General features: G+C 41.5%; 1 protein-coding gene across 11 annotated transcripts in view; it reads right to left on the bottom strand.

The window, feature by feature from the left end:
* Nucleotides 1-1,262: 1,262 nt before the first annotated feature.
* The window catches only part of GABPB2 (GA binding protein transcription factor subunit beta 2), a 35,666-nt gene continuing 11,063 nt past the window's right edge, over nucleotides 1,263-25,865 (bottom strand). For 5 of the 11 annotated variants that reach the window (XM_005663481.4, XM_003125771.7, XM_005663477.4 and 2 more), the window contains 5 exons: nucleotides 24,248-24,386; nucleotides 15,317-15,433; nucleotides 11,092-11,277; nucleotides 7,883-8,013; nucleotides 1,263-7,735 (listed from right to left, as the gene is read on the bottom strand). In XM_005663481.4, the coding sequence (XP_005663538.1) occupies nucleotides 7,436-7,735; nucleotides 7,883-8,013; nucleotides 11,092-11,277; nucleotides 15,317-15,433; nucleotides 24,248-24,386 (873 nt within the window). In that variant the 3' untranslated portion in view covers nucleotides 1,263-7,435. Of the gene's footprint in view, nucleotides 7,736-7,882; nucleotides 8,736-10,791; nucleotides 11,278-15,316; nucleotides 15,434-24,247; nucleotides 24,387-25,865 lie in introns of all 11 variants that reach the window. The other 6 variants (XM_085023077.1, XM_005663479.4, XM_005663480.4 and 3 more) reach the window with 2 other exon arrangements.

The following is a 25,865-nucleotide window of genomic DNA, read 5'->3' on the forward strand; positions in this document are numbered from 1 at the left end:
CACATAAGGCACAGACTCATTTTCTTCAGCTACTATTCTCCTCTCTTGGTTGTCTGCTTTTAAGGAAGTGAGTGGGGGATGAAAGAAGGAAAGAAGATATAAATTTAACAAGCCAGTCAAAAGCTGTCTCCATTCTCACTTTGGTTCTTACCTCAAGTTACTCTGCCTGTTAAAGTGTACCAGCTGAGGGAGTTCCCGCTATAGCGCGGTGGATTAAGAATTCCGGTTGCAGAGTTCCCATCGTGGCTCAGTGGTTAACGAATCCAACTAGGAACAATGAGGCTGGGGGTTCGATCCCTGGCCTTGCTCAGCGGGTTGGGGATCCGGCGTTGCCGTGAGCTGTGGTGTAGGTTGCAGACGCAGTTCGGATCCCCACGTTGCTGTGGTTCTGGCGTAGGCCAGTGGCTACAGCTCCGATTTAGTTCCCTAGCCTGGGAACCTCAATATGCTGCGGGAGCAGCCCAAGAAATGGCAAAAAGACCAAAAAAAAAAAAAAAAAAAAAAAGAATTCAGGTTGCTATGGGGCATAGGTGCCAGCTCCAGTTTGGATTCAATCCCTGGCCCAGGAACTTATATACTTGGGTATGGCCATAAAAATAAATTTTTTTTTTTGCTATTTCTTGGGCCGCTCCCGCAGCATATGGAGATTCCCAGGCTAGGGGTCCAATCGGAGCTGTACCCACTGGCCTACACCAGAGCCACAGCAACGCGGGATCCGAGCCGCGTCTGCAACCTACACCACAGCTCACGGCAATGCCGGATCGTTAACCCACTGAGCAAGGGCAGGGACCGAACCCGCAACCTCATGGTTCCTAGTCGGATTCGTTAACCACTGCGCCACGTCGGGAACTCCAAAAATAAATTTTTTAAAAAAGGAATATCAGTTGAGGAGTAGTTAGGTAAGGAAAAGGCAAAGGGTGTGTGGGTTAGAAGAGACGCCCAACGGGGAAACCACCCGCCAAAACCTTCCTGTTGCTCCACCTTCATAAACTTGGAGGGGGAAAACTTTTTTTTTAAATGGCCACACCCATGGCATATAGAAGTTCCCAGGCCAGGGACTGAATCCTTTATCCCACTGCTTGGGGCCAGGGATTAAACCTTCACCTCTGCAGCAATTTGAGCTGCTGCAGTCAGATTCTTAGCTCCCTGTGCCACAGTGGGAACTCCCAGACAAGAAAATTTGATATTGAGGTTTATCTGTGACCAGGGAGTAGATACAGTGTTTTCCCAGGAGATAGAAACAATTTTAGTGACACCTAAAATTGCAAGACTTTGACATTTTATTAAGAAACATCTTTTTATTTTGAATGATAGTACAAAAACTGTATATATAATATAGATCTGTATAGGTATACATACACACAAATGCTCACATACACACACACATTCTCATCAGAATCAAAACCTATTTTATTAAAATCCTAAATAAAAAAGGAAGTATATTTAACTTTTCCTAAAACATACTGTACATAAAGCTGTTAGACAACCTGAAAAACTGAAGATGTTTTAAGAATCTAAGTACCCCATCTTCCCTTTCTCTGCTCCCTCCAACACAAATGGCCTTGGCAGAAGGACAGTACATAGGGCAAAGCCAGAAAAGGGAGCTGCTATCATTAATGTTGATAGAGCAAAATGCCTGAAACCAACTAGGAAGCATAGGACCTAGATTAATTCTCAGAAACAAAACCACTTAAGAATAAACAGAAAATATATGGTAGGGAAGGTGGGGAGTAGAAAGGAAAGATTAAAAATGATCTACTAATTAAGTTCTAGTGCCTGGGAAAGACTCAATGAGATAAAAACAATGGGGTCAACCTAAGCAGAAGTAGTTAGAAAAGAGGAGGACAGAGATAGGCAATCAGAATTTCCTGCCATTAACAAGCCAAATTGCTACGTAGAGTCTAGAGTCTAGGGATATCTCCACTCCTTAATTTTAGAGAGCCTTAAAAAAAAAAAAAAAAAAAAAAGCAGCACCAGAGGTTCAAAGCTACTTAATTCAAATTCACATCCTTCTTGTTCCTGGTCTCTTGTACATATTGGCATAGGAAATAAGGTACTAACTCAGAAGGGGTAAATATACATAGAATGGAAATAGATAAGAGCCTAGAGCAGCACATAGGTGGTCTTGATATGTATTCCATTCTAAAGCTCCTTTTCTGGTCATACAGACATCATCATAAGGAGTGGAGAATAGGAGGCCATTCTCCAATAAATTTGGACAAAACCAGATTTCTACTCAATATTAAACTTCTGGGAATAGTTCACTATAGGCCTCAAGTCTTCTAGCTCTATAGGTCCATAATATGATTTATTAGGAGAGAGCCAAAGAAGCTTTCTCAAAATGATCTTTTTAAAGGCTGAGATGTCTATAAACTAGGAAAGGAGATGTACAGAATGTCTATTCCTTCTGCCATGGATCTTTAGGATTTCTTTCCCGTTCAGAGGTGTAAGAAATTGTACAAATTCCATTCAAAATAGCTGCCGCTGGAGTGGAAAGGAGGCTTGCTCTGTTCTGTGGAAGGGTAGCTCCATCTCTACCCCTGACATTGCTCTGAATCTTTCAGTTTACATGATGTCATCACACTATATGCTAAAGAAATCTCTGCAAAGCTAGGTACTGGCTCTCCCTAGGGCCTCACTCCTCAGGTTTCTCATTACTGCCTGCTGAGCATGCCTTTAAGAAAAGGGCCAAAGTAATGCTTTTTTTTCCCTTAGCCCCTTTAAATAATTGAAAGAAACTCCCTAATATGTTTAATGAAATAAAAATATTTCCAGTTTTTACAAGGTACTTCAGAGTTGAACCTCATATAAACAAAGAGAAAAGTGGGGAAATTCATATGTATTTATAAACATAAACAGTAATATGCACACAGCAAAGGAGTGTTAAAATGCCCTGGTCACAAAGTACCTAACTTTAACTGGAGAGCCTTCTGGTAAATTCATTCCTTTTACAGCAATATCAAGAAAGAAAGAAAGTCATTTTACATGCCATAGATTTCTAACATTACTGAAAAGACACAAAAATTTTAATAATGCAATGGTAAGGGTGACAAATGGGAAGAGACAAATCCAAAAATTATGAAACATAAATCTGACAGAGAAAAAGAACATCTTTTAAGGTGCTGAGTTCAAAACACAGAAAACCTAAAGCTAAGTTCTCTCATATTTAAAGAGACCTCAACTCTGGCATTATAATTAAGTAATCCCACTGAGGTAGTGGTAGGAAGGGAATGTACATTTATAGATTTATAAGTAATTTCCCTGAAGCCAGGAATAAGAACAGAAATACTAAGATTTATTTATTTCAGGAGGTTTCCATTGTGGCCTCAATTGCTCAATGGGTCAGGGATCCGGTGTTGCCAAGAGCTTTGGTGTAGGTCACAGATGTGGCTCGGATCCTGTGTTACTGTGGCTGCGGTGCAGGCTGGCAGCTGTAGCTCCAATTTAATCCCTAGCCTGGGAACCTCCATATGCCAAGGATGCGGCCCTAAAAAGACAAAAAAAAAAAAAAAAAAAAAAAGAGAGAGAGAGAGAGAGAGAAATTTCTTTCTCTTTTTTAGGGGAAAGCTTAAGACCAAAATTTAAGTATAGGGTCTAAAATTCTTATATTAATACTGACATTATTAAAGCAGCTTATTTTTTTGGCCATGCCTATGGCATGTGGAAGTTCCCTGGCCAAGGACTGAACTCTCACCAAAGCAGTGACCCAAGCCATAGCAGTGACAACACCAGTTTCTTAACCTGGTAGGCCACCAGGGAACTTCTAAAGCAGCTTTATTTTATTTATATATTTTTTTGGCATTTTATAATGATTTTAATTTTTTCCATTATAGCTGGATCAGCTTTATTTTAAAGTAGGCAAGGAGTTTCCATTGTGGCGCAGCAGAAATGAATCTGACTACTATCCATGAGGATGTGGGTTCGATCCTTGGCCTCACTCAGTGGGTTGGGGATCTGGCGTTGCCATGAGCTATGGTGTAGGTCGCAAACACGGCTTGGATCCTGTGTTGCTATGGCTGTGGTGTAGGCTGGCAGCTGTAGCTCTGATTTGGCCCTTAGCCTGGGAACTTTCATATGCCATGGGTGAGACCCCCCAAAAAAGCAAAAAAAAAAAGTAAAGTAGGCAATCATCCTAGACTCCAAGTTTCTTCTGCTTAAGTACCATCTCTGAACCCCTTGTCTGGTATTTAATTCTCTGTAATTCAACCTTGGCAATAAACCAGCTGGACTCTCTTAATCCAGAAGATCTAGCAACATTTCCCCAACTTTCATGGCTGATCAAAAAAAAAAAAAAATTACAAAATCATAAAACCATATTGCCTTTTTTTTTTGGCTGCACCCGTGGCAGCAGGAAGTTCCCAGGCCAGGGATTGAATCCAAGCTGTAGCTGCCATCTCCTCTACAGCTTCAGCAATGCCAGATCCTTAACCCACTGTGGGAATTTCAAAACTGTATTGCTATTAATAACTTTAATATTTAACTTCTGACTACTTCAAGGGATCCTGACCTGCCATTCTCTACTGCCATACAACTACAGGGCAAATCTTTCTTTTTTTTTTTTTTTTTTTTTTTGTCTTTTTAGGGTCGCACCTGCAGCATATAAGTTCCCAGCCCAGGGCTCAAATCTGAGCTGCAGCTGGAGGCCTATGCCAACGCTGGATCCTTATCCCACCAAGCGAGGCCAGGGACTAAACCCGCATTCTCATGGATACTAGTCAGGTTCTTGACCTGTTGAGCTACAACGAGAACTCCTAGAGCGCAAATCTTACTTCCCTTCTCTAGGATGCTAAAAGGTCTATGCCAAGTAAATAAACACAAATGTCTTTTTGCTACCCACCACTTTCCAGTCATTTCTCTTCTCTCTCCCTATCTCAAACTTTCCTTTAACACTCTATTCCAGAGACCCCATCATCAAAAATGACTTGGCTATATTCAGTATTTTTCTTGGTGGGAATGATAGGTTCTTACAGAAAAAGAATAAGAACCTCTAAACAGTTCCCTCAAACAGTAGGGCCTCTGCATGCTCATAAGGATGGAAACTCTCTGCCCCTAGTCAGAAGCTACCTCAGGGAGTGAGGTGGTTGGGCCTGGATATCTTCTGCAGAGTTAACCTCCACCCCCTTAACAGGAAAGAAAAAAATGAAGGAATTAAAGTCAATATATAGGAGATCCTGTCGTGTCTCAGTGGAAACGAATCTGACTAGTATCCATGAGGACTCGGGTTCGATCCCTGGCCTCGATCAGTGGGTTAAGGATCCAGCATTGCCCTGAGCTGTGGTGTAGGTCACAGACGCAACTCAGATCCTGCATTGCTATGGGTGTGGGGTAGACTGGCAGCTGCAGCTCTGAATTGACCCATAGCCTGGGAACCTCCATATATCCCGTGGGTGCGGCCCTAAAAAGATAAAAAAAAAAAAAAAAAGTCAATATATATACCAAGAACACACACAAAACACATCTAAAGTGACATTTGGTCCCCCTATAGTTAAGCTAAACTCTGAAATGGCACACAATAGCAGCTGATTGTTAGCACCTGATTCACAAAGACTCAGAAAAAGGAAAACATTGCAAACAGAAATAGGACAATGTGACAACAGATACTACAATTTTACCCTCACCGTTACCTAGGCTGTTCCACTGCATTTCTCCATCATCCCTAACAGTGCAGAGTGATCTCTGATCATTTGGGAAGCGCTCAGTACTTGGTCCATGGAGAAAACGTAGCTAAGGTTGCCAGTTGCCAAGATTAATTTCAAAACTGATAGTTTTGTCTATAAGCTTCTAATAGCCAATTCTGTTTGTTAAATTTGTTTTCGGGAGTTGTATTTTCAGTCTATTTTGAGCCCCAAATGATTCTGCATCTCTAGAAAACTACAGCACATAACTTCACTAATCAAGGTAAATAGAACCATGTTAACTGTCAAGTTTTATTCCAAATTAAAAATGTATGTTTTCCCCATGATCGCTAATTAAGAAAACCGCATTCTAAACAGTCATTCAAATGTTTACTTGGCACATCTCCCTCTGGTTGCTTCTAATTTACAAAAAAGCAAGTAAGCAAGTCCAGGATGATGAGGGCACAATTTCAAAGGCAATAACCTCTGTAAAATAACCTTTCTACAATCCCTTTCTCTCCATCCATAGTCTTTCTTTAAAACAACAAAACAACAAAAAAAGCCCCTTCAAGCTGGCAAAGAAATCCCAGCAACAAAACACTTTTTAAAATGTCTAGGGAAAGGGAGTAGGCATACTGTGAGATAAGGCATAGTGTAAGGTGATGAAATAATCTTTGGTTCCTTACTTAATGGCACTGACAATTATTACTCCCTTTGCCAGCCCACACTGAGCACCTATAAGGCACAAAAGCTCTGTACAAGGCCTGACCTTAAGGAAACAGAGCCGTTTACTCACACCAAATCAGATGGGAGAAAAACTATACAATATACTTGGCATTCATCTCTGCCGTGCCCCGCCCCTGTCTTTTCTTGCATATGAAAGGATACCATGTAAGCTCCACAAAAAAGCATGTTAGAAAACTCAACAAAATTTTATAAAATTAAAAAGTTGACATTAAAGCTTGATATTACATAAATAAATGTTTGGAAGCAAGTTGTTCTAACAACAGACTACCCTCCTGATTGTAATTTTATAAAATCCAGCCAGAGCAAAGTTGGTATTTCCAGACCAGATTGTTTCCTAACTTGGCTACTTTCCAGCATTGTAGAAGCATAGCCTGGAGGATTTGGGGTTTATACACACTTCTCCCACATCAATAATTTTTTTTTTCTTTTTTTCCTTTTCAGTATTTAAAAATTCTGTTTCAGTTTTTTAAACCGGCATCTGAGCTATGGACACATAATGGATGCAAATTTAGTCAGGCAATCACAACTTTTTTTTCAGTGAAATTAACTCAGGATAGTGGGGAGTGCCTGCCTGCTCCTTTGGAAGTGGAATATGTTTCTTTCTCTTCCCCAAAGCTTGCTTCTAATACTTTCTGCCAAATAGTTTTCTTCTCTAACAAGTACACAATAATAAATCTAAGGCAAATTTTCAGGTCACTTGATGGTACAACTATTAAAGGCTCTGGGTGTTTCCATATTAAGAATATTATTTTAAAATCTTTTGAAAATCAGTCATTTAGAAAACAATCAATGTACAACATCCAGCATTTTTTTTTTTTTTACCTCTATGCTTAAAGCAATGATAAGAGCTGAGAAATGTGGTCCTTATTCTTTTGGTCCCTCAGAAGACGTGTTTCCTATATTTGTCTTTGAATTTTCCAGTTGCATTGAGAGCCTTCCTGAGCCCAAGCATTGTACCTTGCTATAATTTTCTTCTTTAGGACTTTCTTAATTTGTATACAATGTTTGTCCTCTGTATTTTCTTTTAAAAAGAGGAGAAAGATGGACACAGTACAAGTTGTGGCCCTTGCACATTAAGATGAAACAGTTTCCATGGAAACTCCAGTATGAGGCTCTGTGGTCCCTACTGCCCTAGTCATTTCCATCTCTCTCTCTTCCATCTCCCCCTCTGTGACCACTACAGCATCTACCTCAGCCACCTCTTCAACCATTGTGAAATCAACTCCATTGGGCTGTTGTCGGGCCATGGCCTCTAGCTTGAGGCGGTACTGTTCTGCCTCCTGCTCTTTCTTTAGGAGCTGGTTTCGGTATTCCTGGGCTCTTCGATTAGCCTCCTGGAGTTGCTGCTGAAGTAGTTCTCTTTCAGTGCCCTCCTATAAAAGCAAACCACCACAGGTAAGAATTCCTGACCACATGTTATTCAGAAAGTAGACAAAAAGATAAAGAAGAGTTCGGACCTTAAAAGTTCTGGCTTTTGAGTCTTTGCCTTCTCTTTTCTCCACCACTGCTAAAAACATTACCTTGCTTTCCTCCACACTGTTTGTCATTTCTTCTATCCTTGGTTTCTTAGTCAGTGGCAATTTTTCTGCTTCTTCTGCCTCTTCTTCAATAACAGTCTCCTCTGCAACCTGACCAGCAGGTACAGTCAGAACTATAAGCCAAAGGACACCAATTGGAGGTGATGAATATATAGTAAAACAAAGAGGTTTGCTTAAATTATAAAATAAACTAAAATATATTCTCTGATCTCTCTCTCTTTTTTTTTTTTGTCTTTAGGGCCATACCCATGGCATATGGACGTTCCCAGGCTAGGGGTCTAATTGAAGCTGTAGCCACTGGCCCACGCACGGCCACAGCAACACCAGATCCGAGCCGAATCTGCAATCTACACTACAGCTCACGGCAACACTGGATCCTTATCCCACTGAGCAAGGCCAGAGATCGAACCTGCAACCTCATGGTTTCTAGTTGGATTCGTTAACCACTGCGCCACAACGGGAACTCCATTTATATAACGTTCTTGAAATGACAAAAGTACAAAGATAGAGAACAGATGAGTTAGTGTTTGCCAACTCTAAGTGGCTGTAGATATGAGTAGCACAAGGGATTCTTGTGACGGAACTGCTTTATTGCTCCACTATGGTGGTGCTCATACAAATCTACACATGCACTAAATTGCATAGAAGGCAAACTCAAAAATGAATGCATGTAAAACTGGAAGAATCTCAGTAAGGTTGGTGGATTGCACAATGTCAATTTCCTGTCTGTAATATAATACTAGGATTATGAAAAAAATGTTACTATTGGTGGAAACTGGGTGATAGACATACAGAATCTCTCTATATTATTTCTTACAACTGTACATAAATAAATCTACAATTATCTCAAAAAGTTAAAATTATATTTAGGTATCAGTAGCCTTTATGATTTTTGTTTAATGCAGAATATTTATTTTGTTTGGCTGATTTTAAAATTAGCTTGTATTCCTTGAATGCTCAACTGATGACAGTGGAAAGCAGCTTAGATATCTAAATGGAACAGAAGTCTTGTCTAAGATTAAAAATTCATTACAGGAGTTCCCATTGTGGCGCAGCAGAAACGAATCTGACTAGGAACCATGAGATTATGGGTTCAATCCCTGGCCTCACTCAGTGGGTTAAGGATCCGGCATTGCTGTGAGCTGGGGTGTAGGTCACAGATGCGGCTCTCGTCCGGCGTTGCTGTGGCTCTCGCATAGGCCAGCAGCAACAGCTCTGATAAGACTCCTAGCCTGAGAACTTCCATGTGCCGCACATGCGGCCCAGGAAAAGACAAAAAAAAAAAAAAAAATCATTACAGATAATTCACAAAATCTCAGTTTTCCTTCTTTGGGCCTGGTTAAACAAATTTGTAAAAAGTAGTATAGTTTAGGAGTTCCAATCATGGCTCAGCTATCCAGGCACTGCAGTGACAATGCTGGATCCTTAACCGGCTCTTCTACACAGGAACTCTAGTAATTCTTTTTATTTTTATTTTTTATTTTTTTGTCTTTTGTCTTTTTTAGGGCTAAACCCATGGCATATGGAGGTTCCCAGGCTAGGGGTCTTATCGGAGCTACAGCTGCCAGTCTACGCCACAGCCACAGCAACACCAGATCCAAGCCAGGTCTGTGACCTACACCCCAGCTCACGGCAATGCCGGATCCTTAACCCACTGAGTGAGGCCAGGGATTGAACCCATAATCTCATGGTTCCTAGTCAGATTCGTTTCTGCTGACTTCCGTTCCATTTAGATATCTAAGCTGCTTTCTACTGTCATCAGTTGAGCATTCAAGGAATACAAGCTAATTTTAAAATCAGCCAAACAAAATAAATATTCTGCATTAAACAAAAATCATAAAGGCTCCTGACACCTAAATATAATTTTAACTTTTTATTTTGAGATAATTGTAGATTTATTTATGTACAGTTGTAAGAAATAAGATCTGTCGTGGTGCAGCAGAAACAAATTTAACTAGGAACCATGAGCAAGGCCAGTTATTAAACCCTCATTCTCATGGATTTGGCGTTGCAGTGAGCTGTGGTGTAGATTGCAGAGGTGGCTCAGATCCTGCGTTGCTGTGGCTCTGGCATAGGCCGGCAGCTACAGCTTAGATTTGACCCCTAGCCTCGGAACCTCCATATGCTGCAGTACAGCCCAAAAGACAAAAAAGAGAAAGAAAAATAACTTTTTAGCCAAAAGATATGTGCATTTTTAATACTTACATATATTGACAATTTGGTCTTCAGAGGATGCATAAATTTACACTCTCATCAATGATTTAGAAGAGTGCCTGTTTTCCCTTGCCCTTGACAAAATAGTGCTTTAATGATATCTCTGTGCAATATTTATTTTTATTTCTGTTGCTATAAGGAAGTAGTTGAAATTATTGTTCTATTTTTCAGAATCATCACTAGTGAACTACTGGTTCACATTATTTGCTCTTTTTTCTACCAGATTATTGGTCTTACTCACAAAATATATATATATTAGGAGAATTAGCCTTTCCCAGCCTGATTTCTATTTCTTTTTCAGAGCTTTTTTGCCCACCTCTCATTTATTCTCTCATTGCCTTATTTTTAGGGGTGTGTTGAGTATCTAAAATATCTTTTTTTTTTTTTTTTTTGTCTTTTGTCTTTTTGTTGTTGTTGCTATTTCTTGGGCCGCTCCCGCGGCATATGGAGGTTCCCAGGCCAGGGGTTGAATCGGAGCTGTAGCCACCGGCCTGCGCCAGAGCCACAGCAACGCGGGATCCGAGCCGCGTCTGCAACCTACACCACAGCTCATGGCAATGCCGGATTGTTAACCCACTGAGCAAGGGCAGGGATCAAACCCGCAACCTCATGGTTCCTAGTCGGATTCGTTAACCACTGCGCCACGACGGGAACTCCTAAAATATCTTCTAATAAACACTTGTCGGGAGTTCTCTGATGACCTAGTGGGTTGAGGCTCCTGCGTTCTCACCACTGTGGCTCTGGTTGCTGCTGTGTGGTGTAGATTCGACCCCTGCCTGGCCCAGGAATTCCCACATACTGCCTGTGTGGCAAAAAAGAAAAAAAGAATACAAAAAAACAAAACAAAACAAAAAACAAACAAACAAAAAAACCAAACAAGGAAACAAGGGAGAACCTGAAATAAACATTGCAACTCTCATTTTAACAACAATAATAATGATAATAAAATAAATAATTGCCTAAGTGGGAAAACTCACCTTGCTGTCCATCTTGCATAGTTACAATAAATGGCTGGCCAATGCCCCCAGTAGGGACTGCAGCCTGGATATTACCGAGGGGGACTCCATCGGTCACTATGGTGATGACTCTCTGGCCTCCACTCCCCACCACTTGCTGGATTGATGAGTCAACAGAATTTCCATCTATGATTTCCTCTGAATTACCTAGAGATGACAAAAGTAAACATAAAACTTCAGCTTTGTGTTTTTAAGGGCCTCACTTGGTGGTATATGGAAGTTCCCAGCGGCCTACACCATAGCCACAGAAATGCCAGATCTGAGCTGCATCGGCATTATTTTCTAAAATGTCTTCACTGACATATTTATTAGCTTTCACTAAGAATGGGTTCTATGTACAAATGCATTCTTTTTTTTTTTTTTTTGTCTTTTGTCTTTTTAGGGCCACAGCTGCAGCATATGGAGGTTCCTAGGCTAGGGGTCTAATCGGAGCTGTAGCCACCAGCCTACACCACAGCTCATGGCAACGCTGGATCGTTAACACACTGAGCAAGGCCAAAGATCGAACCCGCAACCTCATGGTTCCTAGTAGGATTCATTAACCACTGCGCCACAATGGGAACTCCTCCCCAACATATTTGATTTTGGAACTCCTTTTTCTGGAAGCACCTTGAAAGTTGAAATAAATCTGTGGAGCTTATTAGAATATATATATAAATTAGAATAGATCTATTTCTATAAGAAATAAGGGCATTTAGGAGTTCCCGTTGTGGCTCAGTGGAAATGAATGTGACTAGTAACCATCAGGTTGTGGGTTCGATACCTGGCCTCACTCATGGGTTGAGGATCCGGTGTTTCTGTGAGCTGTGGTGTAGGCTGAAGCTGTAGCTCTGATTCAACCCCTAGCCTGGAACCTCCATATGCCATGGATGTGGCCCTAAAAAGCAAAAAAAAAAAAAGAAAAGAAAGGCATTTAATAGTGAATTAACAAAATATATCCAGAAGTCAAAGCAGATAGACAAAAACAGTAGGTGGCTTCGCCCATTTAACAGATCAACAGTAACATATATATAGCACTGACTACTTACTGTGTGCCAGGTACCTTTCTTTTTTTTTTTTTGTCTTTTTTGTTGTTGTTGTTGCTACTTCTTGGGCCTCTCCCACGGCATATGGAGGTTCCCAGGCTAGGGGTTGAATCGGAGCTGTAGCCACCGGCCTACGCCAGAGCCACAGCAACATGGGATCCGAGCCGAGTCTGCAACCTACACCACAGCTCACGGCAATGCCAGATCGTTAACCCACTGAGCAAGGGCAGGGACCGAACCCGCAACCTCATGGTTCCTAGTCAGATTCGTTAACCACTGCGCTACGACGGGAACTCCCAGGTACCTTTCTAATAAGAGCTTTATATGTATCATGTTGAATAAAAATTTTCATTAATAGATGCATATTATTGCCTTTGGAATGGATAAACAATGAGATCCTGCTGTGTAGCACTGGGAACTATATCTAGTCACTTATGGAACATGATAATGTGAGAAGAGTCTATACATGAATGTGTAACTGGGTCACCATGCTGTACAGGAGAAAATTGAAAGAACACTGTAAACCAGCTATAATGAAAAATAAATAAAAATCATTACATATAAAAAAACAAAAAAGAAGATTTTCAGCCTGGGAGTTCCCCTTGTGGCTCAATAGTAATGAATCGAACTATTATCCATGATGTGGGTTCGATCCCTGGCTTCCCTCAGTGGGTTAAGGATCCGGCCTTGCCGTGAGCTGTGGTGTAGGTCACAGACGAGGCTCGGATCTGGCATTGCTGTGGCTGTGGCGTAGGGCAGCAGCTGTAGCTCTGATTTGACCCCTAGCCTGGGAACTTCCATATGCTGCAGGTGTGGCCTAAAAAGACAAAAACCAAAAGATTTCAGTCTTGCTAGTTGTTATCCCTGATGACTATTAGGGGAAATAGTTTGTACTACTAAGAAATTTCTGTATCTCAAGAGTCCCAAGTAGGATTTCGCAATAAGTGGGGTAGAGACAATCCTCATGAGACACACTCAGGCAATTCAGTGGAAATAGACCATTCATACTTCTTAGAAACAAAAAATAGTTAAATGTTACAGCCCAAAGGACCCTAGTAGATAATCTAATCCAACCATCATGCCAAAGATGAGGAGACTGAGACCTAGAGAAGTTAAGTGATTTATCCAACATCAAAGAGCAAATCAAAAGAATAATAAGCACAAGTTTAATACACTGCTTTTCCCTCTGTCATGCTGCTCACTCATACACATTTGAGGAGAGATCTTTATGACTGCTGCTAGTTGGAATAACAGGATTGGAGGAATGTTCTCAGCACCCAAATGTCAATGGTAGAAAGAAATCAACAATCTGCTTTGATTTATGATGGAGCAGACTGCCAGAGGGTTCCAGGAAGATTCTTAGATGACTACTTAGCCCTACCTATGACTCTCTGCCTCCTACTTATATGAAGGCTTACGTCTTTTCCGTGTAGGCCACTAGCTTTGGCTAAATGACCTGAAAACTTTCTGTTTTAAAATCAGAAGAGGGTAGTTCCCATCGTGGTTCAGTGGTAATGAACCCAACTAGTATTCATGAGGATGATGGTTTGCTCCCTGACCTTGCTCAATGGATTAAGGATCCAGCATTGCCATGAGCTGTGGTGTAGGTCGCAGAAGAGGCTAGGACCCGGCGTTGCTGTGACTGTGACATAGGCTGGCAGCTGAAGCTCTGATTCAACAACCCTTAGCCTGAGAACTTCAATATGTAGCCAGTGTGGCCCTAAAAAAACCAAACCAAACCAAACCAAACAAAAATCAGAAGGGTACTATATAGGATATATCTGTAAAAATCTACCAGAAATGCCAAAATAACATCCCAGTGAAAATAAAGGCAAACCCACTGGAGGAACAAAGGATACAAAAATGAGAGAGGCAGCAGTTCCATGTATTTTTTTTTTTTAATGTCACTTTTTTTTTCCCCTGTCTTTTTAGGGCCACCCCCTCAGCATATGGAGGTTCCCCAGCTAGGGGTCGAATTGGAGCTATAGCTGCCAGCCTACACCAGAGCCATAGCAACACAGGATCCAAGCCGAGTCTGCAATCTACACCACAGCTCACAGCAATGCTGGATCCTTAACCCACTGAGCAAGGCCAGGGATCGAACCCGCAACCTCATGGTTCCTAGTCGGCTTCGTTAACCACTGAGCCACGAAGGGAACTCCTATTTTGATACTTTTTTAAAAAAACTTTTTTTTTCTCAGGGCCACATCCGCAGCATACGGAAGTTCCCAGGCTAGGGGTCAAATTGGAGCTGCAGCTGCCAGCCTATGCCACAGCCACATCAGATCCTTAACCCATTGAGAAAGGCCAGGGAACAAACCCGAATCCTCCTGAATACCAGTTGGGTTCATTACTGCTGAGCCACAATGGGAACTCCCATATATTTTGATACTTTAATACAAAATATTTAGGCTGCTATTTTGAATTACTCTATGATAGTATCAGTCAAAACATAACATAGAAAGAGTTCCCTAATGGCCTAGTTGTTAGGATTCAGTGCTTCCATCATTGTGGCTCAGGTTCAATCCCTAGTCTGGGAACTGAGATCCCACATAAAACCACTGCACGCAGTGGCCAAAAACAAAACAAAACAAAACACCCAAAACATAACATAGAGTATTTCGAAAACTCTGCTAATATGAGACTAAACATTTCAATCTGATGTAACTGCAGTCAGGGCAAACAAACTTGAAGCTACAAAAACACAAAGGAATATTTTAGTCATTCTCTGATATTATTCAGTTGGCTGATTATATCAGTTATTTTTCTTTCTGATGCTCAATGACTCTACATCCCTTTTTCCTTTCTCCTAGCTATCTCTAACCACATTTTTTTTTTTTTTTTTTAGGGCCACATCTGTGGCATATGGAAGTTCCCAGGCTAGAGGTCGATTTGGAGCTACAGCTGTCGGCTACACCACAGCCACAGCAGCATGGGATCTGGGACACGTCTGCGACCTACACCACAACTTGAGGCAATGCAGGGCCCCTAACCCTCTGAGCTGGGGCAGGGATAGGACTCGAGTCCTCATGGCTACTAGTTGAGCCATGATAGGAACTCCCTAACCATAACTCTTTAACATTTCAGGCAAATTAAATCTGCTGGAGATTTTAAAACAAAAGAAGAAATGGTGATTTACTCAGCAGATATCCCTTACCTACCTGTGGCTCTGTGTGAACTGGAGAGGGGGGCTGATGCCTCAGCAAGAGCTGCAAGGGTGGCCAGCACTGAGGTAGTAGAATTTGAGAAGTGTACTGCTGAGGAAGCATGGGGGTCACCTATTTCAGTAAAAAAGGCAAATGAGGTCTGGTGGAGAGAATAAATTGAGATGAACTAAAAATGGCTTATTAAACAAAACTCAGCTCTTCACTCTAATGTCCTTAGTCTTGCTCTCTAATACAAACTGTTTTGTCATGCAGAAGTGAGGCTGCTCCTCATATTGGCTATTCCTGTATTCTTTAGTTCTCCTCACCTCTTAGTAATTGGACTAATTACTAACAAGTCTTTATAAATTATATATGTATAGTAAAATTATGCCAATCAGCATGTGTAATTTTATCTCCTGACTGAAATGTGACTGATACACTTACTTTTTTTAGTACTCTTAATTTTTAAGTTTTCCCACTACCTATGCGTAAAGATTCTTTCACAGAGCAAAGAATCTTTTCCCTTTTTTTGGCTGTGCCTGGGCATGTGGAAGTTCCTGGGCCAGGGACTGAGCCTGTCCCACAGCAGTGACCCAAGCCACAGCAGTGACAATGCTCAGTTCTGAACCCACTGAGTCACCAGGGAACTGCAAGAATACTTTTCTGATATGATTAATCTACTTAATTTAACTGGTTTATAAATTTAAATTTCAAAAGATTTTTCCATTAAAAAGATGGATTACCTGTATGATACCCTTTATAGCTACAAACTGGGTTTTTTTTTCCCCCTTTTTAGGGCTGCACCCTTGGCACAGGAAGTTCCCAGGTTAGAGGTCGAATTGGAGCTGCATCTGCTGGCAGCCTATGCCACAGTCACAGCAATGCCAGATCCAATCCTCATCTGTGACTTACATGACAGCTCTCAGCAATGCCGGATCCTTAACCCACTGTGTGAGGCCAGAGATTGAACCCGTGTCCTCATGGACACTAGTTGGGTTCATTACAGCTGAGCCATGATTGGCACGCCCCTATTTTATTCTAATTCTCTCATAAAATACTCAGGGAACCATGGAACTCCCATTGTGGCACAGCAGAAATATACATATACACTCAGGGAACCAAACAGTCTGAGTGGAACATAGTGCTTGACCTCTAGAAAGGAGACTGTATGTATCTATTGACTACAAAAGAGCAATATTCAAAACTACAGCTTATACCCTCATTTTCCTATTTTCATGTTTTTCTTATCACTGAGACTATCCTACCAAATGCTGACATAGGAACACACAAATGAAATAAATAAGGAGAGTTCCCGTCGTCGCTCAGTGGTTAACAAATCCAACTAGGAACCATGAGGTTGTGGGTTCGATCCCTGGCCTTGCTCAGTGGGTTAAGGATCCGGCATTGCCGTGAGCTGTGGTGTAGGTTGCAGACTCGGCTCGGATCCCATGTTGCTGTGGCTCTGGTGTAGGCTGGCAGCTATAGCTCCAATTCGACCCCTAGCCTGGGAACCTCCATATGTCGCGGGAACGGCCCAAGAAATAGCAAAAAGACAAAAACAAAAAAAAAACAAAAACAAAAAAACAAAAAAAAACCTCCCAAAAAACAAGGAATAGCAATTTTTAGGGTTTTTAATTTTTTTTTATCTTTTTAGGGCAGCACCCATGACATATGGAGGTTCCCAGGCTAAGGGGTCCAATCAGAGCTGTAGCTGCTGGCCTACACCTACACCACAGCCACAGCAACGCCAGATCCGAGCCGTGTCTGTGATCAACACCACAGCTCACAGCAACACCAGATCCTTAACCCACTGAGCGAGGCCAGGGATTGAACCCCCAACCTCATGGTTCCTAGCCAGATTAATTGCTACTTTGCCAAGACAGGAACTCCAGGAACAAGCAATTTTTAGATATATCCTTCATGGAGGTTGGAATATATGTGACAATGTCAATGTCACTAGTAATAAATAAAACAACGCTGTTAATATTTTACCACAGTTAAACACCCCCCCACACACACACAATAAGGCTTTTTTTTTTTTTTTTTTGGCTTTTTAGGGCCGCACCTGAGGCATATGGAGGTTCTAAGGCTAGGGGTCCAATTGGAGCTACAACTGCTAGCCTACACCACAGCCACAGCAATTCAGGATCCGAGCCTCATCTGCAACATACACAACTCACGGCAACGTCAGATCCTTAACCCACTGAGCAAGGCCAGGGATCAAACCTGCAACCTCATGGTTCCTAGTCAGATTCATTTCTACTTCACCTTCGAGGGAACTCCACAATAAGGCTATTAATTAAAGTTCAAGTAAGACAAACATCAGGTAGGCCACCAAGCTAAAGAAGAATACCTGGGTAGAACTGCTTCATTAGAAAGGCATTATCTGCTTTTAAGCATGATTCCAACCGAAGTGTACTTTCCCTTTGAGTCAAACATAAATGACTCACCCAACTTCCCCTCAACAGTAAAATTAAGAAAGAACACTTGTGAAATATTAGATGTAGTATTCTGACACACGCAGTTCAAACTGAATAGAGACAATGCAAATTACCTCTTTAGACTTATCCCAGGGAGTTCTAGGAAAAGTATTTTATTGTTCAATGTTAATTGCTTGGGGAGTGGGGGGGTGCACTGAGGGTTTGGGATGGAAATGCTATAAAATTTGGTTGTGATGATCATTATACAACTATAAAATGTAACAAAATTCATTGAGGAATTAAAAAAATAATGTTAATTGCTTCATTCTCCTTAATATAAGACCCTGTATCTAACAAACTAAAATGTGCACGGTTGCTGTTGCTTTTGGAAGGGAAATGGCATTGTTAGTGACAACTTGTTACTTGTTCAAAATGGGGGTTATATAAATAAGATTTTTAGACTAGGATTTAGGGGAGTGTGCTATGATCAGCTATGCAACCTCAATAAGTTAGTGAAAACTAAATCCAGAAAAATAGAGTAACTTGCCCAAGGTCGTATAGCTAGTAAATATAAGAACCCAGATGAGAACCTATTTCATTGGATAGCAAAGCCTCTACTATTTATGAATCAACACAAAACAATTTATTTATTTACTATTATTATTATTTTTAGGGGCGCACTCACAGCATATGGAGGTTCCCAGCCTAGGGGTCAAACTGGAGCTACCACTATAGGCTTATGTCACAGCCACAGCAACACAGGATCTAAGCTGCGTCTTCGACCTATACCACAGCTCAGGGCGACGCCAGATCCTTAACCCACTGAGGCCAGGGATCAAATCCACAACCTCATGGTTCCTAGTCAGATTTGTTTCCACTGAGCCACGACGGGAACTCCAACACAAAACAATTTATATTTGACTTTAGCGTACATCTTAGGATTCTGCAGAAAGAGGAAATTTATCTTCATAACGTTGTTTTGCCCTGATTCATGTTTAAATTAGCGTGCCTTCCAAAATCATTGCAGTTTGATAGTGACACTGATGATGAGGAATATCTTTAGTCACAAATGGGAAACTGAAAGCAAACTTTGTAATCTGGATTTTGGTATCAAAAATATTCATCAAGGAGCTCCCATCATGGTGCAGCAGAAACAAATCTGACTAGGAACCATGAGGTTGCAGGTTCGATCCCTGGCCTTGCTCAGTGGGTTAAGGATCCGGCGTTGCCGTGAGCTGTGGTGTAGTTTGCAGGCGCGGCTCAGATCTGGCATTGCTGTGGCTGTGGCATAGGCCATCAGCTGTAGTTCCAATTCAACCCCTAGCCTGGGAACTTCTACATGGCATCAGTGTGGCCCTAAAAACATTAAAAAAATATATATAAAAAACTTAATCCAGTTGAACAACACAATCTGAATTTGTCTTATAACTTTTCTCTTTTCCTTTATCTACACTGATTAAGCATCTGGTAGGCCAATCCCCTAAACCGGAATAGCTAGGTAGAACTGCTGCATTGGTTAAATGACATTGGAGAGACCAGCTCTAATTATGTGAGGGCTCACCAATTTCAATTTGCAGCTGTCAACATGCAGAAGAGAGAAAAAAGAGTAGCTTTGCCAAAGGCAACATGACAAACAAGATGTAGGTCCATGGGAATCAAGGCTAAGAATCTCTATCTTGAATGTCTTCAACTTTACCATTATAGATATGAGTTTGGAGAATTTTAGCAGTTAGACTAAAGACTTAACTCTGGCTCTTTTTACATGTTTATGAATATATAACTTTACTGGCTTCTAAGAATTTTTGTACTACAAAGCACTTATTCTAATCATTGCGGTTTGAACTACAACAAATTCAAATGGTTGTGTATATTCTGATAACATGTATATATATGTTTAAGCTAAACTTTTTTTTTTTTTTGCTTTTTTTTAGGGTCGTACCCACAGCATATGGAGGTTCCCAGGCTAGGGGTCAAATAGGAGCTACAGCTGCCGGCCTACATCACAGCCACAGCAACGCTAGATCCAAGCAGCATCTTCGACCTACACCACAGCTCACGGCAACACCAGATCCCCAACCCACTGAGCAAGGCCAGGGATCGAACCTGAAACCTCATGGTTCCTAGTAGGATTCGTTTCCGCTGTGCCACGATGGGAACACCTAAGCTAAATTTTTTGAATCATCCAACTGAAAACTAAAGCACAGTGATTTTATTTAAAAGAAATCTTTTTTGGCCATGCCCACAGCATGTGGAAGTTCTCGAGCCCGGGATCAAACCCATGCCACAGCAATGACAATACCAGAGGCCGCCAGGGAATTCCGGACAGTCACTTAAATGAGAGTTGATAGCCTATAAAATGGTCACTACTGCCCCCTTGTGGGCATATGGAGTTCCTGGGCTAGGGATCAGATCAAAGCCACAGCTGTGACTTATGCTACAGTTGTGGCAACACCAGATCCTTAGCCCACTGTGCAGGTCCACTGATTGAACTTGCATCCCAGTGCTTCAAAGTTGCTGCCAATCCCATGGCACCATGGTAGGAACTCCAAAACTAGCTATTGTTGAAGCCATGCTATAAAATGGGTACTGAAATATAGTATCTCAGTCTCGGCCTTCCTGTTGTGGCTCAGGGGAAATGAACCTGACTAGTATCCATAAGGCTGTGTGTTTGATCCCTGGCTTCACTCACTGGATTAAGATCTGGCGTTGCTGTGAGTTGCAGGGTACATCGCAGATGCAGCTTGAATCTGGCATTTCCATGGCTGTGGTGTAGGCTGACAGCTACGACTCTGATTTGACCCTTACCCTGGGAACTTCCACATGCCAAGGATGTGGCCCAAAAAAGACAAACAAAAAACAAAACAACTCAGTTATCACAACAACCTCATAAAGTATGTATTATTGTATCTCAACTTTATATATAAGTACAGAAGCTTAGAGAAGTAAGTAGTTTTTCCAAGGTCAAGCATCCAGTCAGTTAATAAATTGATATTTAACACAGCAGTTCTGAATGCAAAAATTCTATGTATAATGTATATATATATTTTCTATTTTACCACACTGAATCTCAAGAGTAATACCTCATTCAAGATTTTCCTTTGATACTTTACGAACCTAACTGTGAATATAGTTGCTTTTTCAAAAATTTTTTTGCTTTTTGAGGCTCTACACATGGCATACGGAGTTTCCAGGCTAGGGGGTCAAACTGGAGCTGCAGCTGCTGATCTACACCACAGCCGCAGCAACACAGGATGCGAGCTGTGTCTGTGACTGACACCACAGCTCATGGCAACGCCAGATCCTTAACCCACTGAGCAAGGCTGGGGACTGAACCCGAGTCCTCATGGATACTAGTTGGGTTCGTTGCCACTGAACCACAATGGGACCTCCCTTTTATATTTTTAAAATTTTTTTATTTTTTGTCTTTTTCTAGGGCCGCACCATCGGCATATGGAGGTTCCCAGGTTAGGAGTCTAATCAGAGCTATAGCTGCTGGCCTACACCACAGCCATAGCAACTCAAGATCCTTAAACCCACTGAGTGAGGCCAGGGATCAAATCCACAACCTAGTGGGATTCGTTAACCACTGAGCCACAGCAGGAACTCCCCCTTTTATAATTTTAAATGAAAGTCAAAAACAGAAAAAGAGGAGTTCCCTTCGTGGCTCAGTGGTTAACGAATCCGACTAGGAACCATGAGGTTTCGGGTTCGATCCCTGGCCTTGTTCAGTGGGTTAAGGATCTGGCGTTGCCGTGAGCTGTGGTGTATAAGTTGCAGACTCTGCTCGGATCTGGCATTGCCGGTGGCTATAGCTCCGATTCGACCCCTAGTCTGGGAACCTCCATATGCCATTAGATCGGGGCCAAAGAAATGGCAAAAAGACCAAAAAAAAAAAGAAACCAAGAGTTTGTCGGAGAGTTTATTTAAATGAGGACATAAGTTCCCTCACTGTAAAACAAGTATTTGTATGGAAATATTGAAAATCAACTCAATTTGTTACTTTTTATTTTTATTTATTCATTTACTTCTTTGGCCGAACCCGTGGCATATGAAAGCTTCCTGGCCAGGGAGTGAACGTGAACTACAGCTGCCATCCTATGCCATAGCTTCGGCAATGCCAGATCCTCTAACCCACTGTATCAGGCCAGGGATCAAACCTGAGCCTTCACAACCACCGGAGCCACTGCAGTCAGATTCTTAACCTATTGCAGCATGGCCAGAAACTTTACCCCTTTCTAGATACTTTTATTAAAAATGAAAAAAAAAAGTAAAATAAAAACATACAAGTCTCAAAAGATCAACACCTATCTGGAATCTAATGTACGGCACAAGTGAACTCTTCCACAGAAAAGAAAATCATGGACTGGGAGAATAGACTCGTGGATGCCAAGGGGGAAGAGGAGGGAGCAGGATGACTGGGAACTTGGGATTAATAAATGCAGACTATTGCCTTTGGAACGGATAAGCAATGAGATCCTGCTGTGTAGCACTGGGAACTGTATCTAGTCACTTACAGTGGAGCATGATAATGTGAGAAAAAAGAATCTATACATGTATCTGTAACTGGTTCACCATCCTGTACAGTAGAAAATTGACAGAACACCATAAACCAGCTATAATGAAAAGAATATATATATTATATATTTTAAAAAGATCAATACCAAGTGGTTTTCTTTGCTACTTTTTGTTATTTATGTTGTCAAGAACAAATTAAAACTCATACTTCAGCCAAGTAATCACATGTACTTCTTTTTTTAAAATTTTCTGTCTTTTTGCCATTTCTTGGGCCACTCCCGTGGCATATGGATTTTCCCAGGCTAGGGGTCTAATCGGAGCTGTAGCCGATGGCCTACACCACAGCTACAGCAATGCAGGATCCAGGATCTGAGCTTCATCTGCAACCTGCATCACAGCTCACGGCAACGCCAGATCCTTAACCCACTGAGCAAGGGTGGGGACCGAACCCGCAACCTCATGGTTCCTAGTCAGATTCGTTAACCACCGAGCCACGACGGGAACTCCAACAAATGTACTTCTTTATATCAGCACTTCCACAACCATTTATTGCTTATTCTGCTTCATTTGTTACTGCTTTAGGCTATAAGCATTTAACTATTTTCCTTAGCAGTACCATTTTAAAGCACTCTTATATTCTTTCTTTCTTTCTTTTTTGTCTTTTTAGGGCTACACCCAAAGCATATGGAGGTTCCTAGGCTAGGGGTCCAATTGGAGCTGTGGCTGCAGGCACAGCCACAGCCACATGGGATCCAAGCCACACCTGCAAACTACACCACAGCTCACGGCAATACGGGATCCCCGAACCCACTGATCGAGGTCTGGGATCGAACCTGCCTCCTCATGGATGCTAGTCAGGTTTGTTAACCACTGAGTCACAACGGGAACTATAGCACCCTTATATTTTCATGTTGGGGGTCAGACATAACATTTCAACAAATTAATCTATAGAATACTTTATTTTAACACTGTAAGCACTCACATATAATCCCAAAATATGATCTCTTCTCCCAAAAAGAATAAATGCATTAGCTTTAAAATCTGATATAAATTTCCTTCTTCTCCTTGGTTTTTTTTTAGGGCTGCACTCACGGCATATGGAAGTTTCCTGGCCAGGGGCTGAGTCAGAACTGTATCTGCTGGCCTATACCATAGCCACAGCAACACCAGATCCAAGCTGCATCTGCAACCTACACCACAGCTCTTGGCAACACTGGATCTTTAACCCACTGAGCGAGGCCAGGGATCAAACCTACATCCTCATGGACACCAGTCAGGTTCTTAATTAATTGGCTGAGCCAGGATGAGAACTCCAAAGTCTATTACAAATCTTTTATTTGTGGAACGTTTTTATTTATTTATTTATTTATTTATTTATTTTTGTCTTTTTAGGGCCGCACCCATGGCATATGGAGGTTCCCAGGCTAGGGGTGGAATCTGAGCTTCAGCAGCTGGCCTGCACCACAGCCACAGCAACACCAGATCCGAGACTCGTCTTTGACCTACACCACAGCTCACGGCAACGCCGGATCCTTAACCCACTGTGTGAGGCCAGGAATCGAACCTGCGTCCTCATGGATACTAGTCAGATTCATTTCCGCTGAGCCATAATGGGAACTCCAGGGGAATATTTTATTTTATTATTTTTTGCTTTTTTAGGGCTGCACCTGTGGCATATGGAAGTTCCTAGGCTAGGGGTTGAATCAGAGCTGTGGCTGCCGGCGTGTACCACAGCCCCAGCAACATGGGATCCAAGCTGCATCTGTGACCTACACCGCAGCTCATGCAACGCCGGATCCCCGACCTACTGAGTGAGGCCAAGGATCGAACCCATGCTCTCATGTATGCTAGTCGGATTCATTTCCTCTGTACCACAACAGGAACTCCTGTTATTTGGGGAATATTTTAATGAAGGAGTGGGTATCAGAAGGGTATCTATTCATCTCATAGGAAACCCTGGGATTCTGTTCATTTTAAGTCTAAAATAACTGCCAAATTATCAGAATATTACCTGAGGTTGTTTTGGTGTTGGCTGAATTAACAAGGCTTGCGAGGTTGACAACTTCTCCTGACGTAAAGATGAATGGGGTAGCCATAGTCACAGAGTTGGCTCTCTCAGGATTAGCATTCACCTGATTCTGCATTGCTTCCTACAAAACAAGGCAGGATATTTCAAAGTCAGAACACTTACTAGCCTTAATTATACAGTAACGCAACAGCCATTCCCCCCACAATGCTCTATCAGACACACCTAGTTCCCCCACACAATGTCCCAGGGACCTCAGAGTACTCATTAAGACACTGTTTTTTTTTCAGACCAGGGCAACGGAAATGTTAGATTGTTTCTCAAGTTTATTTCTACTTCAGGGAGAGAAAAAGAAAAAGGCGTATTAATTTGCAAAAACTTCTAGACAATTCACTTAACCTCTCTGGATCTTGTTTTTTAGTTTGAAAAATGAACAGGGTAGCCTAAAAAGTAATTTCCAGTACTAATATTCTACGATCAATTATCTACAAGACAATGTGCTAGCTGGAGATCTCTGCAGAGAATCTACAGAGAAAAATATTCTCCAGAGTTTTGTCTGACTACTTCTTCCATTCTGCCATTGAAGAAATTCCTAAGAGAGTACATAACAAGCAAATAAGCGAGTGCCAGATTTTAAAGTCTAGTTCCACATTCTGCACTTTTGCTTCCATGGATATCTGCACAACTTCAGTGTAAAGATGCTTATCTTTATTTCATTTTTTTACTTTCATAAGCAGTTTTCTATAAACATGATCACTACTAAAATTAAAGTCCTATTATCAAAGGGCTCTAAACAAGAAACTGAAAGTTGAAGAGGATAACCAGTCTATAGGGAACCATTCATCAGGAAAAAAAAAAGGCTATTTTTTTATATATAATTACCTCCTTGCTAAGAGCTTCAATTGAAACAGATTATCCATTCTCTGGTTACTGTTAAATTCATTTTTGAATCTGCCTCTTCTATAATCCATTATTACTTCCTTATTAATTCAAGCCCTCATTGGCGATAGCCTGGCCTAATGAAAATCACTGCGTGTTTCTTTCTCTTTCTTTTTTTTCTTTTTAGGGCCACACTTGCTACCAGGCTAGGGGTCGAATCAGAGCTACAGCTGCTGGAATATACCACAGTGGCAGCAACTCAGGATCCAAGCCACGTGTGCAACCTACACCACAGCTCATGGCAATGCCGGATCCTTAACCCACTAAGCAAGGCCAGGGATCAAACCCACATTCTCATGGATCCTAGTTGGGTTTGTTAACCGCTAAGCCACAAAGGGAACTCCAAAAAAATCACTATGTTTCTTTAGCATTAAGTATCTTCTCTCTCATGTGGGCATACCATACTCTAAATTATCATCTTTTAAAAAAATCTAATCATATTAATACTCTATTTAAAAGCTTCTGTTGGATCCCCATTGCCCACAAAATAGTCCAAACTCTTTTGCATGCCATGTAACACCCATATGCCATGTTCATAACCTAGTTTAAATCTCAAGCCTTAGCTCCTGTCACTCCCAAACTGCTTTTCTTACTCAATCTCTAATCATAGAACTATTTACTCTTTCCTGAACATTCCATGTCCTTTCAAACCTGTGTCACTGAT

The sequence above is a fragment of the Sus scrofa genome, chromosome 4 (genome assembly GCF_054392235.1).
Source record: "Sus scrofa isolate SSC_HxYL_T2T_F1_AM1 chromosome 4, Sscrofa_HxYL_maternal_Yorkshire_Landrace_v2.0, whole genome shotgun sequence".
Taxonomy (NCBI): Eukaryota; Metazoa; Chordata; class Mammalia; order Artiodactyla; family Suidae; genus Sus; species Sus scrofa.